Source organism: Triturus cristatus, chromosome 3_2, assembly GCF_964204655.1.
Source record: "Triturus cristatus chromosome 3_2, aTriCri1.1, whole genome shotgun sequence".
Classification (NCBI taxonomy): Eukaryota; Metazoa; Chordata; class Amphibia; order Caudata; family Salamandridae; genus Triturus; species Triturus cristatus.
Genome location: NC_140584.1, coordinates 859,468,624 through 859,485,149, shown reverse-complemented (window position 1 = coordinate 859,485,149; position 16,526 = coordinate 859,468,624). Strand labels below are relative to the sequence as shown.

The 16,526-nt window shown below is 42.7% G+C and overlaps 1 protein-coding gene across 1 annotated transcript in view; it reads left to right on the top strand.

Annotated features, from left to right (window-relative positions):
* Positions 1–16,526, top strand: part of SEZ6 (seizure related 6 homolog) — a 1,090,094-nt gene that overhangs the window by 958,979 nt on the left and 114,589 nt on the right. Inside the window, exons 10-11 of the mRNA XM_085649158.1 lie at positions 13,947–14,143; positions 14,727–14,921. Coding sequence (XP_085505284.1) covers positions 13,947–14,143; positions 14,727–14,921 — 392 coding nt within the window. The remainder of the gene's footprint in view (positions 1–13,946; positions 14,144–14,726; positions 14,922–16,526) is intronic.

Below are 16,526 nucleotides of genomic sequence, written 5' to 3'. Positions count from 1 at the left end.
ACTAACCGGTCGACCGGAAGTGCCTGGCTCTCACCTTCCCCGCCCTCCGCGCAACGGTACTGGTTACCGCGTCGGACCAGGGTGGGAAGGAAACAAGACTGAACCCAGGTCTCCGTGAGCCACTCAAACAGGTTTTATCTTACATTTACTGTTTAAAATGCATACTGACCAGAGGGAAAAAAGAGCCTGGTGACTTCTGTAGCTCAGGTGTTGTGGCTCTTAATATATGCTGAGTGAGAGGGACTCCTTTCGAACACAAATGAATAGGGTACTATCACAAGTAAAAAAAGAGAAGTTTCCCTTTGGTACCTATTGATTAAAAAAAGGCAGGGATCCACCGACTATCTCATCAATCAATCAGTCACTCACATGAGTATCTGCATGAGACTCATACATCAACCGATGAGAAATAAAGATAAGAAAAGAGACTTTTGCAAATGAAAAATTTATTGATAGAGAAATACAGATATAAAATATGCTAAAATAGATTAATATTTTTTTGAAAAAACAATCTTATGACAATTGGTGCAACAAAGTAAGTATAGACCCTTATTTACACACAGCAAAACCTCCTTATTCAGTAAGGAAAACACATACCATAAAATTAAAGAGAGAAACAAAAAGACAGTACAATTTGTCATTAGTTTATACACATTTGTAGAGGAAAGTTTATCCTGGAATCTGATGAAGGAAAGATCCTAAAACTATCTACAGATCCATTGGCCTACACAAATTGTGTGGATATAGCGTTGACGCGTTTCGATGGAGTTAAACGTTTTTTCCCATCTTTCTTAAGACACCCTCATTAAAATTCTCTTTTTGTTGCACTTGTATAGTTGCACCACAAATAGATCCTGTATATAAAACAAACATATCTTAGTACACACGACACACATAATCACATTTTCTACACACCTTCAAAACCTAATTGTCTAAGGCCAAGATGGTTAAAACAAATAGTTACATATTCTTGGTCTTAAACCCTTGTAATTATACTAACTAACATGTTACTGTTACTGATTAAGGAGGTTTTGCTGTGTGTAAATAAGGGCATATACTTACTTTGTTGCACCAATTGTCATAAGATTGGTTTAAAAAAAAAAAAATCTATTTTAGCATATTTTGTATCTGTATTTCTCTATCAATTAATTTTTCGTTTACAAAAGTCTCTTTTCTTATCTGTATTCCTCTTCTGTGGATGTTTGAGTAGCATGCAGATACTCATATGAGTGACTGATTAATTGATGAGATAGTGGGTGGAGCCCTGCCTTTTTTGAATCCATAGGTACCAAAGGGAAACTTCCCTTGTTTACTTTAGTTGTGGCTCTTAAGCCATTTTATTTCACCTCACCCGCCCAGCCAAAATCCGGTACTTCTAGTTTCAGCAATTTTACTGGTTAAAAGGGCTTTAAAATGCTTAAATTTCCAAACATTTCTCTAAAAAATAGTTCATGAAAGGCCACGATCCAGGTATATGGGCCCCTTTTTTGGGGTGTGCCCAGGCCAAATGGTGATCCCAGTCCGACCCTGCCTAGCTGTCCTGATATCAATTCCCTACTAATGCACGCGACCATCCTCCTCCTCCCTAGGGACTTATTACTTTTCTTTTGGTTCTCTCCAGGTTTCAGCTGTTAAACAATGATAAAGAGTTTTTGCATTTTCCCAAATGGATTGGATCCTGACCCGTCGCCTACACAGGTGCCAGAAGCGCTCGCTGTAGCTTGGGATCATCCTTTGACAGGGATAAAGGACACTTTGATGTCTCCTGTCATGGTTGCACTGATGCTGAAGCTGGCCATCGCTTTTACGAGAAAAAAAACTCTTTGCTGGATTTTTGGGTTGCTTTGAATTTCACGCAGATTTCACTGCTGCCACCTCCAGGGAACAGATAGCCACAGAACAATTTTCTGACTGCATTGAAAATTGATTTGCCTGCAGAATCTCTTGGTTGAGAACAGTCTAACTATAGGAACCAAACCCTGCTGGTGCCTTTGTCGTAGGATCTCCATGAGACAGACCAGAGGATGTCGGTGGTGTCACTACGTTGATGCACCTTGACCTGTCGGTGGCATTCGTCACGGTCTACAGTCCCATCTCATTGAGCTGGCTGAAGGACACTGGCGTTGCATGACAGCACAGGCCTGGCTCTCCTGGTTTGTCTCCTTGGACTCAGACCTTCATCTATGAGTTCAGGCTGGTGACATTTTTGGTTCCTCAGTTGTCAGTACTCTCCCTCCTCTGGTCCAGAGTGTGCTTGTTGTCGAGAAGAACGGGCAGTGCAAGGCTAATGCCGGCTCCTCACCTTCAAGCCATTTCGACCTTAGGTTGTTCTCAGACCAAATTGTTGAAGGGCGTTAACTGCAAAGACAATGAAGCAGATATGGCTGCCATTTCAGCTAACATTACACTGCTGGTGGATTGCTGCTTCTCTCTTTACTTGACCTGGCATCAGTTTCAGCCCCCACAGATTATGGCAGCCACGTTTTTTGTGTGGGCTTGCAAGTGTGAATCCATTTCACATCAGTTGTGTGCACTCCATATACCACTGATTTATTCAACAGTGTTCGGTAAAGTCCTTGTGTCTGGACTTTAAGGCGCTGCATATGCAAGGCCAATATGGTAAGGACACAAAGTAACTACCTACCACCCCATGTTCAGCATTCTTCTGATTTCTGGCTGCTGTCAATACTTTGTTTTCAATGGATAAGCACAACGTGGGAAAATTGTTCTGTCACTTGCTCAAATTTGGAGCCCCTTCCCTCTTTTTATCCACCCAACCTGCCTTCATCCTCTTTAAGAAGAAATTAAAAATTCTATCTCCTAAATGGCCAATGGTTTAATGGCAAACGGCCTACCAGCATATGAGTACTGTCCTACGGCGACTGTGCGTACCTATGTATAGTGCAAACGTGTAATCACACACTCCCATCACCAGCAAGATGTCTCAGTGGTCTCTCACTTGCTGCCCACATTTGCAGTGCTCTGAAGGTTACGTGTTTGGATCCATTAGGGCAGACTCAGCCTTCCATCCTTGGAAGGTCAGATTAAGACTTGGTACATTGGGCCAGTCTGATCAGAAAAAGTCCCATAGTGAGTTCGGAATAGCACAAGGTCAAAGATTAAGGGTTTGTGTTTTAGTTTCTTGAGGCCCAAGAACTGCCTCACGCCAATACTTAGTTTGGGATTTCATAAATATGTGGTCAGTTGTGCAGTTATGGTTACTTTTATCGGTCCTTTTGACAAAATAACATTGCTCTACGAATCACAGAGGAACTAATGGGCCCAAATAAACACGTGTCTTCCGACCCTATTTACCGGATTTAATAACTGATAAATCATCCTGTACACTGGGCCTTGTAGGAGTCATTGTTCCAAAAAGTGAACACACAATTGACACTGCACATAAACTCGGTAATGGAGTCACACACGAAGAACCGCATTGCACCTATGGCTGAAATAAAACGGGAAACTCATATACTGCAGTGTGAAGGGCTGCCCAATGCCCGTCTCTTCCAATCAGCTTTATTTAGCTTCCATTTCCTTACTTTGTTTTCATTGTTAATTAACATTTCATAACAGAACACAATCTGCCTTCAAAGCACGGCATCCCAATGGCTTGTAGTGGTCCGAGGTAAGACGCTCAAAAGTTTAGACCGGAGTCTGATTCGGGTTAGTGGAAGCTGCTGTCAGTATAGTGAGTGTGTCAATGCCGCGAGCTGTCAGTAGGGTGAGTCTGTCAATGCCTCGTGCTGTCAGTAGGGTGAAGTCTGTCAATGCCGCGTGCTGTCAGTATGGTGAGTCTGTCAATGCCGCGTGCTGTCAGTATGGTGAGTGTTTAAATGCCGCGTGCTGTCAGTATGGTGAGTCTGTCAATGCCGCGTGCTGTCAGTATGGTGAGTGTTTAAATGCCGCGTGCTGTCAGTATGGTGAGTGTTTAAATGCCGCGTGCTGTCAGTAGGGTGAGTCTGTCAATGCCTCGTGCTGTCAGTAGGGTGAAGTCTGTCAATGCCGCGTGCTGTCAGTAGAGTGAGTCTGTCAATGCCGCGTGCTGTCAATATGGTGAGTGTGTCAATGCCTCGTGCTGTCAGTAGGGTGAGTCTGTCAATGCCGCGTGCTGTCAGTAGGGTGAGTCTGTCAATGCCGCGTGCTGTCAGTATGGTGAGTCTGTCAATGCCACGTGCTGTCAGTATGGTGAGTGTTTAAATGCCGCGTGCTGTCAGTATGGTGAGCCTCTCAATGCCGCATGCTGTCAGTATGGTGAGCCTGTCAATGTTGCATGCTGTCAGTATGGTGAGTGTGTCAATGCCGCGTGCTGTCAGTATGGTGAGTCTGTCAATGCCGTGTGCTGTCAGTAGGCTGAGTCTGTCAATGCCGCGTGCTGTCAGTATGGTGAGTCTGTCAATGCCGCGTGCTGTCAGTATGGTGAGTGTTTAAATGCCGCGTGCTGTCAGTATGGTGAGCCTGTCAATGCCACATGCTGTCAGTATGGTGAGCCTGTCAATGCCTCGTGCTGTCAGTAGGGTGAGTCTATCAATGCCGCGTGCTGTCAGTATGGTGAGTCTGTCAATGCCGCGTGCTGTCAGTATGGTGAGTGTTTAAATGCCGTGTGCTGTCAGTATGGTGAGTGTGTCAATGCTGCGTGCTGTCAATATGGTGAGCCTGTCAATGCTGCGTGCTGTCAGTATGGTGAGCCTGTCAATGCCTCATGCTGTCAGTAGGGTGAGTCTGTCAATGCCGCGTGCTGTCAGTATGGTGAGTCTGTCAATGCCGCGTGCTGTCAGTATGGTGAGTGTGTCAATGCCTCGTGCTGTCAGTATGGTGAGTATGTCAATGCCTCGTGCTATCAGTAGGGTGAGTCTGTCAATGCCGCGTGCTGTCAGTATGGTGTGTGTCAATGCCGCGTGCTGTCACTATAGTGAGTGTGTCAATGTTGTATACTGTCAGTATAGTGAGTGTGTCAATGTTGTATACTGTCAGTATAGTGAGCGTGTCAATGTTGCATGCTGTCAGTATAGTGAGTGTGTCAATGCTGCGTGCTATCAGAATGGTGAGTGTGTAAATGCTGCATGCTGTCAGTATAGTGAATGTGTCAATGTTGCGTGCTGTCAGTACATAAGTGTGTCAATGTTGCGTGCTGTCAGTATGGTGAGTCGGTCAATGTTGCATGCGGTCAGTATGGTGAGTGTGTCAATGTTGTATACTGTCAGTATAGTGAGTGTGTCAATGTTGTAGACTGTCAGTATAGTGAGTATGTCAATGTTGCGTTCTGTCAGTATAGTGAGTGTTTCAATGTTACATGCTGTCAGTATGGTGAGTATGTCAATGTTGTATACTGTCAGTATGGTGAGTGTGTCAATGCCGCATGCTCTCAGTATGGTGAGTGTGTCAATGTTGTATACTGTCAGTATAGTGAGTGTGTCAATGTTGTATACTGTCAGTATGGTGAGTATGTCAATGTTGTATACTGTCAGTATGGTGAGTGTGTCAATGCCGCATGCTCTCAGTATGGTGAGTGTGTCAATGTTGTATACTGTCAGTATAGTGAGTGTGTCAATGTTGTATACTGTCAGTATAGTGAGTGTGTCAATGTTGCGTTCTGTCAGTATAGTGAGTGTGTCAATGTTGCATGCTGTCAGTATGGTGAGTGTGTCAATGTTGTGTGCTGTCAGTATGGTGAGTGTGTCAATGCCGCGTGCTGTCAGTATGGTGAGTGTGTCAATGTTGTGTGCTGTCAGTATGGTGAGCGTGTCAATGTTGTGTGCTGTCAGTATGGTGAGCGTGTCAATGTTGTGTGCTGTCAGTATGGTGAGTGTGTCAATGTTGTGTGCTGTCAGTATGGTGAGTGTGTCAATGTTGTGTGCTGTCAGTATGGTGAGTGTGTCAATGTTGCGTTCTGTCAGTATAGTGAGTGTGTCAATGTTGCATGCTGTCAGTATGGTGAGTGTGTCAATGTTGTGTGCTGTCAGTATGGTGAGTGTGTCAATGCCGCGTGCTGTCAGTATGGTGAGTGTGTCAATGTTGTGTGCTGTCAGTATGGTGAGCGTGTCAATGTTGTGTGCTGTCAGTATGGTGAGCGTGTCAATGTTGTGTGCTGTCAGTATGGTGAGTGTGTCAATGTTGCGTTCTGTCAGTATAGTGAGTGTGTCAATGTTGCATGCTGTCAGTATGGTGAGTGTGTCAATGTTGTGTGCTGTCAGTATGGTGAGTGTGTCAATGCCGCGTGCTGTCAGTATGGTGAGTGTGTCAATGTTGTGTGCTGTCAGTATGGTGAGTGTGTCAATGTTGTGTGCTGTCAGTATGGTGAGTGTGTCAATGTTGTGTGCTGTCAGTATGGTGAGTGTGTCAATGTTGCGTTCTGTCAGTATAGTGAGTGTGTCAATGTTGCATGCTGTCAGTATGGTGAGTGTGTCAATGTTGTGTGCTGTCAGTATGGTGAGTGTGTCAATGCCGCGTGCTGTCAGTATGGTGAGTGTGTCAATGTTGTGTGCTGTCAGTATGGTGAGCGTGTCAATGTTGTGTGCTGTCAGTATGGTGAGTGTGTCAATGCTGCATGCTCTCAGTATGGTGAGTGTGTCAATGTTGTGTGCTGTCAGTATGGTGAGCGTGTCAATGTTGTGTGCTGTCAGTATGGTGAGTGTGTCAATGCTGCATGCTCTCAGTATGGTGAGTGTGTCAATGTTGCTTGCTGTCAGTATATTGAGTGTGTTAATGCTGCGTGCTGTCAGTATGGTGTATGTTAATGCTGAGTGTTGTCATTATGATGAGTGGTGTTAGTATTGCGTGCTGTCAATATGTTGAGCAGTATGGTGAGTGTGTCAATGTTGCTTGTTGGCAGTATGGTGAATATGTCAATGATGCGTGCCGTCAACATGGTGTCTGACAATGCAGGGTAAGGGTTTCTCCATTGGCTGAAATATTTTCCTTATGGATAAACAAAATAAAAGAATGAAAGTGGAACTGCACTTATGAGAAGTCATTTTCGCATCGGCACTTGTACACTATGTGCAATAATTAGGAATTTTCAAAACCTTTCCAGGAGTGTGCCTGTAGAACTGGACTGATCATTGTGCCACTCTGGCACTGTGGAACTGGACTGATAATTGTGCCACTCGGGCACTGTGGAACTGGACTGATCATTGTGCCACTCTGGCAACTTTGAACTGGACTGATCATTGTGCCACAGTGCCAGAGTGGCACATTGATCAGTCCAGTTCTACAGGCAGACTCCTGGAAAGGTTTTGTACGTTCCTAATTATTTCTATACAAAGGTACACATGCGCAATGTCTTCTCATAAGTGCAGTTCCACCTTCATTGTTTTATTTGGTTATCCATAAGGAAAGTATTTTAGCCCATGGAGAAACCCTTACCATGCTCCCTCTCTATTTTTGGGGACACTCACCCCCTATCACCATGGAAACACATTTACCCATGGTCTTCACATGTGCACATCTGCAATAGTTTCCATGGTGGAAATGGGTCGTTTACAAGTTTGTGAATATCAGGTGCCATCAAAGTCTCTTGCGTAAAACAGCTCCTCACAATCACTGCTAGAAAATGTATTAATGCATAATATTACACCATGCTGGGGTAGTATTATGCATGAGTAAATCGATTTTCAAGTGCACATTAACTATTTGTAAATTGCTTGCACTCCTAACCCATGCCAGTTGCACATGTAAATTGACATTCAATGAGAAAATGGCTTTGCAAATCCGGTCCAAGGTGTGAAGACTGACATTGCATGTGATCGGAGACAAAAACTTACCGTCTGTCATTTAACATTGCTTCTGAGGCTTCCCAGCCGGAAACAGCATTTCAAACATGTTACAGTCTCTCAAGCGTTCAAAGTTTTTTAAGTTGTGGGCCTTTTCTGGCATTACAAATGTGCAAAAAAGGTTTTGGATAAAACCCTTGCACTACCAAGCCGCCTATTCCTCATCCCACTGTTGTTCCTAGGATGATGACCAACCCCAGAGCTGGACAGCTCTTCTGACCAATAAACTTAATGAAAACCATTAAGGACCTTCGGCCGGCAAGTATAGCCCTGAGTTTAATATCAACTCATCACGCTTGTTAATACTCCTTACTAAGACTGGGATAAGGAATAGTTGGATTTAGTGTTATGAAGATAACAGGCAATCTAGGTTGCAAGTCATAGCACGAGTGACAAAAACATTGTCTGACATGAGTATCGTCTCCTAAATATTGTTTACAAAATATTGTTCCATTAGGTGTACAAATTCTATTAGTAACTTTCTACTTACGGGCGACAGGAAGTTTTGCCCAGCTCTGTATTCTGGTCACCCAACGAGTACATTCTAAATGCCTCTATAAAAGTTTGGAATTCTGAGACCAATATCCTCTCCAAATGAATTTACAAATAAAATGTCTTTATTCAGATTTGGACTCATCTCCTTCTCCGGGTTGTCATATCATTCCAATAATACAAATCGTCTCTAACTTCCATTCCAATCAAACAGCCAACACGTGTTTCGCGATCTTGTCGCTTTTTCACGGCTGTTCAAAATTCAAATCCCTCTTTACCAAATTATTGTATTTTGATGGTTATTCAAAGAAACTCTCAATATGCAAATCTTAAAATACAAATCCACTTATATCATACTGACAATTAATCATTCAAAGAAACCAAAAAGGGTTAGATGGTTTGGACCGTGTCGTGATCATAGCAGACTGTATATCTGAAGGATCCCATATCATGGAGTATTGTTTCATTGAAGTTGGATTATGAGATCGTCGCATTTGGTTTCTTTGAAGTATTAATTGTTTTATGGTATAAGAGGAGCGTTCCACATACTTGTAGTGACAGGAATAAAACTTAATTTCTAAGTCACTGCGAGCCACCATAATATTCTGCTGGGTCACCATTAGGGCACTAATTCGAGGTGGATTTCCTTTTCCGCTGCAGTGTTTTCCAGCTCTGCAGCTGATGAAACTTTTCAAGGTACTAAGACCTAACATTACTGGTAGCAAATCTTGAGGGTTTATTGCCATGAACATTTATAAACCCTGGGCCAGAGTTGCCTCTTTTTAGAGTCTGGCTACAGACTGTCTGGCAAGACCCTAATGATACCACTACACACAACACACACTATGCAATCTATACTATACAACATATAATATCCAGAAAGAGGATGTGTCACATTCTCCTGTATCATGCATTATAATTATGCACCTGAGTCGCAATGCAGTGAGGTTATTAGCAAGGTGGAACTTTATATGGTGGTTATTCCAAAATTTTATTGACAGTGTAGATCAATTGCATGTTATGGGGATTGACTTCCCCCTATCAGGGAAGGCTCTATCCTACCCAGGGCGACAGGGCCTTGAGCTCATCAACAAGTAATGCAGATGGAGCCGCGAACATTTGTAGGAGATCTGAAGCAGCATTCCAGCTGGCTAGATATAGCACCACCGAGGCCCCAAATATGATTCTGGTGTGAACCTGGGCTTCTATGGGAATTCACAAGGGCATATTATCAAACCCATTATTGCCGCTTTAGCGGCAGTTTCCTGCCGTTAAAGCGGCGATAATGTTATTGCCGTTCCTTGATAATATGGCCCCAAGTAGTTTCTGCCTCCCTTTTTTAACTATAATGATGTCTCCTGGGTCTATACAAGGTACAATTCCTGTTTCAACCCACGGTGATGGATTTTCTGTTTTGTCATGGGACGTTGCTGGATTACAGTCTAAGGTTGAGGAAGAGGATTGGCTGTCTTTTGTTAATTTTCGTGAGATATGTTGCTTCCAGGAGACGTGGTAGGAGGACAATAACACGGTTGAATCTGCACCCGCTGAATACCTTGAATTTGCTACAGAAGCGATCAGATGTAAGAGAGGGCGGGCAGTGGAGACCCTCTCAACATGGACTGCGCCAAGGTTAAACTGTAAAGCAACCAAACACCATCATCCAGGAAGCCTTCGTGGCTCTTACATGTAAGGCCGCTCAAAGAGTCAGAGGCAATGTAAACGCTAATAATTAACATAATCAATAGCTATGTGAGCTCTGATCAGTATGGAAAACCTTGAGGAACAACTGATACTACTTCACAAAAACCTAGAGGGATCAAGTCCAACGTAAATATTAATGTCAATCATGATAAAATGCAGAGACTTTAATGTCTGACCTCCAATAGGACCGTGGGACAGTCCCATTCGTGATGAGGAAGCAAGTTGGGGCAGTCCAGCACCAGAAATTCCAAATTCCATCAAACTGTGCAACTCGAGAGAGGGAAGGCTGTTCCTCAATCTGTTAGGCAAATGTAACCTCAGCTTCCTCAGTGGTCGAACTGCTTCAGATAATACAGGAGGAACTGGGGCGCCATCTCGATTGATTACATTCTGTTCAGAAATGAATTATGGCACCTGGTTGTGCATATGAGGGTAGTAAAGCGCCTAGAGAGTGACCATGACCCATTTTGTGTGAGATGCTAAATCATTACAAGAGCTCCCTCTGCCGCCATGTGTACCCCTACATTGTTTTAGTCTGTTGTGTGTGTCTGTGATGGCTAAGCGCTGAGATACTCCTGCTGGTGTGAGTCGTTGCACTATATTAAGTGAAAATTATATAACATACAATCATATCTGCTTGTGATAGGAGAACTTTGAAATGGAACATGGAGAAATGTATGAAGGATAAGTACATGCTGATGGATAGTGTAGAAGACAGACTATCTGCCATCTGCACTTCTGTGATAGAAGATCCTAATATCATCCGAAACAATGTTATCTTCAAAAAACCATGACTGCACTGGCCGTACCAGGCATCGGCGTTTGCCCGGGAGGCTGGAAGGGTGGGGCTGATTTTTGAGCGGTGGGGGGCGGTTTTGTTTCTAGGGGTCAGTTTTGCAGCAATGCTTCAATATCAGCCCCCATTCCCCCACTCCCCGGGCCCTAAACAAAATTCCCAGGGCTCCTTTGGGTTCCCCGCCTGGCCCTGCAAGAAACTCTTTGTTCTGCTCAGCTAATCTTTTGAGAGAGTATAGAGGTCTGTTAAGGAATAAAAAGCAATTATACCAGCAAATGGTATTGGAAGATTTGAGAAAGGCAGCAGAGGAGAAAAACAGGAAAAGCTTTTGGGACCAAATAGCAAGAGTTTTAGCGGTGGAAAAAACAAGCAAGAGAATTATAGCGTGGAGCACTTCAAGACCATATATCAATCCAGTGCGGGCCTTCCATGTCCAATAGCAAACCGTGGACAACCATTGCTTGAGCAGCTTATTATTTTTCGGCCAGAAACAGAAAGAGCTGTTGTAGCCCAGAGGGCCAACAAAGCCCCGGGCCAGACTTTGTTCCATTTGACAATCTTCACTCCAACCCTAAACGTTGGTCGGTTGGTCTAACTAGGGGCTTTGATGCAGTGTTGGCCACTAATTCCACCCCCTCTTCGTGGAGCTGTACCGTAATGATTCCGCTCCACAAAAAGAGCAGCGAGCTTCTTCAAAGCAACTATAGACCGATTTCACACCTGGACAGTGTGGGTAAAATCTTTTGGCGGGTTTTATTAAAAGACTGCCGGCCTGGGTTGATCAAAAATCGAGCCTAATTAATGCCAAGCCAGTGTTCCGCAAAGGAACTAGTACTATCGACCAAGAGGCCAAATTGTATATGATGAGTGTTAAATATGCCAAAGTATTCAAGTCTCCTCTACACCTCTTTATTATAGACCTGGAATTAGTGTTCGACTGTGTAAACAGATCCAAATTGTTACAAGTTTTGGAAACCCTGAGGATGGAAAAGTCACTGTTACAAGCTATTAAAACGTGTATGTATGAGGAGACAAATGCGTGTGTCCATTATGGAGCTGTGGGAGGATGTACCGATTATTTTAACATCCCCTCAGGAGTGCGGCAGGGGTTGTGTGCCTGCCCCACGATTAGTTTCCGTTTTATTGAATGACGTTGAAGGGTACTTAGGGAAAGATGGCCCTGATGTCCAGAAAAATGTGCAATAGGAAAGTAGTTCTATTAGTTTTTACAGATGATGCAGTTATTTTATCGTGCACTCAAAACGAAATATGCAGATTTCTTGCTAAATTAGAACGCGTTAGTGAAACTAAGGATCTTCAATGCAACCTTTCTAAAACAAAGATTATGGCTCGTTCTCCATCACCACCCCTTAAAAGGCATCCAATAGTAGGACGGACACCTCCTTGAAAAAGTTCAGTCTGTGCTAACCTGGGATCCGCTTCGACCATAAGCTGAGTTGGTCGAATCATATTGACAACGCATTAACTAACTTGAAATGCTCATTCAGCGCCATTGTGCGTCTCAGATATAAAACTGGCTGATTAAGCATTGAGTGTTATCCTCCAAGTTTATAAGCAGAAAGCGATCACCTCAGTATCATATGGTGCTGACCTATAGGGAGATAGCAACACCAAACAATTGCAAATCGTCGAGAATTTTTTTAAAGATCTCTGTTAAAACTCAGCCCGGGTCCGCCTCTCATTCCATTGTTCTCGGATTTGGAAGCGCATCCTCTTTGTGATATTATTGCCCTTGCTCGTGTGATGCATTGGTTGCGTCTAAATAGTAATCAATATCCCAACTAAAAGTTGTGACCGAAGCACCAGAGTCTTCTAAACGTTCCTTTAAAGCATGGACATTTAGGTTACAAGAACCTTCAGTGAATTAAGATTATGGTGTTCTTTGGACCAAAATGGCCACAATCAACTCTGGAATTAACCTATACGGTAAAGGATGCATTATTTGACTTTAAACTTAAGGCACACATGACATCTGCACAACAGTCCAAACTGACTGCTAGCCACCTTCTTGTTCAATTCTGGGGGACGAAAAACGATCTTAATGCAATTGTTCCGGGGGCATGTCACACTTTATATATTACATTTTCTCTAGGTGTTTTTCCTACTATATATTTTGAATCAAATTTTGTAAAAAATCAATGCATAGCTGAAATGCCTGACTGTCAGATTTGGGAGGGCGGGGATGTGATTCTATGTTGCAATTTCTCCAATTTTACACAAAAACTAAACATCTGCACCATGGGTGGCTAGTGTCATTATTCAAGAGATTTTCTATTTTAAGTTGAAATGCTGCCCTTGCACTTTGTTATAGAACAGATGTTCCACTGATTTATTTGTCGGCGCCAAGTTACCTCTGGGCTGCTTGGATTACAATGAGGCGGCCAGTGCCAGCCCTTCAAACCTATGTTTATCGTGCCTCGTTTCAGAGATGTTGCATGCGCACTTTACGTTTTACCTCTGTTGTCTCTGTCTAACTTGTTCATAGTGTGGGGCCTATTGTTGTTAAACGGGTAAGCAGCATTTGCTGCAACTACAAACAGACCCGGCCTACCAATCTGTGGAAATATTTCTATTTCTTATTATTTTTAGGTGGCCTGTATTTATTACAGTTTACTAATTATTGATGCTTTTAAACTATCGCTGTTTGTTTTTGATTCTTGTTTTAATGATAACTATAGTATTATGCAAATGTTATGGCTTATGCTGAAAACAATAAAGGATTGATGATGACCACTCCACAAGCATGCACATTTGTGCATTCTTATGTTTGCATGAGTGATCATTTTAATGCCACACATCTTGGCGTTGTCAATAATTGTTTATCTTGATGTGGTACATCACTGTCTTCCGTTTGCCAAGATTGGGTACAGATCTCTTTCAAAGTGCCACCATCTGAAGGTTAATGATCCAGTCTTTCCCTACATTATTTACCACTTCTCTTCCTTCTACCCCTCATTCCCTTTTTCAGATTCACATTTATTTTCCTTGGATTAAAAGAGTTCATTAATGACTGAAGCTTTTCTCACATTCAGTGCATGGATTTGGGTTCGCTTTTGTGAACTGCTGCTTGCCTCCTCTGTTCACCAATTGATTATACCCGGTAATTTGATTTGACGTGGTGACTGCTTTCTGTGACAGTCTCTTTCTCCTATTGGCAGATTGCACATCGGCAAGAATGACATCCTCACCATCTATGACGGCGATGATCTGACAGCCAGGATACTGGGGCAGTACATGGGCATACAGCGGCACTTCAAGCTCTACACATCCATGGCAGATGCCACCATCCAGTTCCAGACAGATCCCGGAAGCAGCGTCTTTGGTTACCACCAAGGATTTGTCATCCATTTTTTTGGTTTGTAAAGTCTAAACATTCACAGCCAGACATAGATAAATATGTATAGGGTTGTTTTAACCCATTCCACACATACATATGTATAATCCAGTTTATCTACAGAAACATGGATACTCACATTCACAGAATCACACAAATACATGTACGCACATCAAGGCTTGGCGAAGCATATGTATTAACACACATGTTCACATTAACACTCACCTGTACTGGCATACCCTTACTCAACTACAGCCATTAACAGCAACACAATTAATACCAGGGTGTACATTTGGAAACACCAGGACACATAAAGCAGTTTATGGAGTTTCTGACTCACCAAGACATACAAGTCTAAAAAGGATATGCAATCATATGTAAAGATGTAGAAAACATATTTGCAGAAACAAAAACATATGAAAAAACACTGTAACTGAAGAACTGTTTTAGTTTTTAGTGTTATGTACACATAAAAGTTAATGTCCTGTTTCAGGAGAGTGAAAGAAATACATCATTGCATTATTTTTAGCCATCTCTACCATTACAATGTTTTTTTGTGTTTCTTTTACGTTGAGTGACCTCTAATATGTTCTTCTCTCCCCAGAGGTTCCCAGAAATGATACTTGTCCAGATCTGCCAGAGATTCCAAATGGCTGGAAATCCACATCCCAGTCAGACCTCATTCATGGAACTGTGGTAACCTATCAGTGCTACCCAGGATATGAAGTCGTAGGGGCGGAGCTTCTGATGTGTCAGTGGGATTTGACGTGGAGTGGTGACCTGCCCACTTGTATGAGAGGTAAGTCAAATCCCTCTCTGTCAAAGTAACAGATCACATATACTTCTGGCCTTAAGGGGTACACAGATGTGTGTACATTACCAGTGTGGAGGACCTTCTTAGGAGCTTGCGAACATCAACAGGTTCACTGCTAGGGGATCTGACCTCTCTGTGACAGATGTTACACGACAATAGAAGAAAGGAACAAAACACAATTTCCATGGCCGGGGAATGTGGGAATATAGCAATAGCCAGAAAAGCGATGAATTTCTATAGCATGCAACACAGTCTAAATTGCTGAAATGGTTTTCTTTTTACTGCCTGTCCTTGGTACCTATTAGATTGACTACTTGAAGATAAACAGCTGAGCAGGCCTTATGAAGAATCAAACATGTGACTTTAAGTTTCACATAAATCTGTTCAAAAGGTATATTACCCACATGGTTATTTGGTAAATATATGAAAATTTCGAATCCATAAGCATAAAACGCAATAACAGCGAAAAAAATAACAAAGAAAAAACATAATCATGATTTTTCAGCTTGAAAGAAACTGAAGAAAAGTATTCCAACATGTTAGCTGTGGGTAAAATGAATTTTGGCAATACAGTAAAGGGGAATACATGAATGCTGATAAAATGGATAATAGTAACAATAAAATAAAAAACCTAATAATAATAAATATGCATATTAGGCATTTTAAAACAAGTAACTTAAAATTAAAAATATATTGAAAAGCGGAGAATAGGTTGGAGGGAGACTTGTAGTGTGGTGGGGGAGATTGAACAAAATGGTGGGAAATGATGGGGTTATGAAAAATGTTCCCCAAATTGGAGAATCGTGCAATAATGAAAGAATTAGAGGAGGTGGCGGCTGGGAGACATATGGATTTGAGTGTTCACCTTGTGGAAATGTGGATTTTCCTGATCAGTTATGTCCCCTATCTTGGACCCCAACGGTTCTATATGCATGTTACAAGTACATGTATGTTCCCTCCAGTTCCAGTTTCTAAGACGCAAACATATGTGTGTCTACCGTCGACATGTTCTCTGTCAGATCCGCCATCAATGGGCTGGATATTCGATTCCTAAGTATGAAAGGCCACCGACTTTATATGGCTAAGTTACTCCATTTTTACAGTTCAGGCAAGTAGGCCCGATTCTGTCCTCAAAGCCTTTCCCTGCTCTCTGTCTCTGACAGCTTCAGCTTGAGCTCGCATCTGTATCCATGAACTTTGTCCTACTCCCTGTGCAGCTAACGGTGCCTGCCTCGGCCAGTTTTCGCCTGCCTGCCAAGAAGCTGTATTTCACCTTCGAATTATCTATTTTGCTCTTCAGCCGATGCATTCCTGTCTAGTGATTTAGGTAAACATTTCCTTTAGCTCACAAGCAAAGGACTCAGCCCTTCCGTCCTCCTGCAAATGATTCATAGCCCTGTTGCCATGGAAAGTTTTCTGCCTCTCGCATCTCATATAGACACTTAGGCGTTTGTGCACGCACACAGTCAGTATAGACTAGATTCTGTCCGAGAGTCCTTCCTTGTGGATAACATAGTTCTTTAAACATAGGATGTTAGATATGATTTGGGATTAGGTTGACTTGACCCCCCAGACTTCTCGTCTCCACAT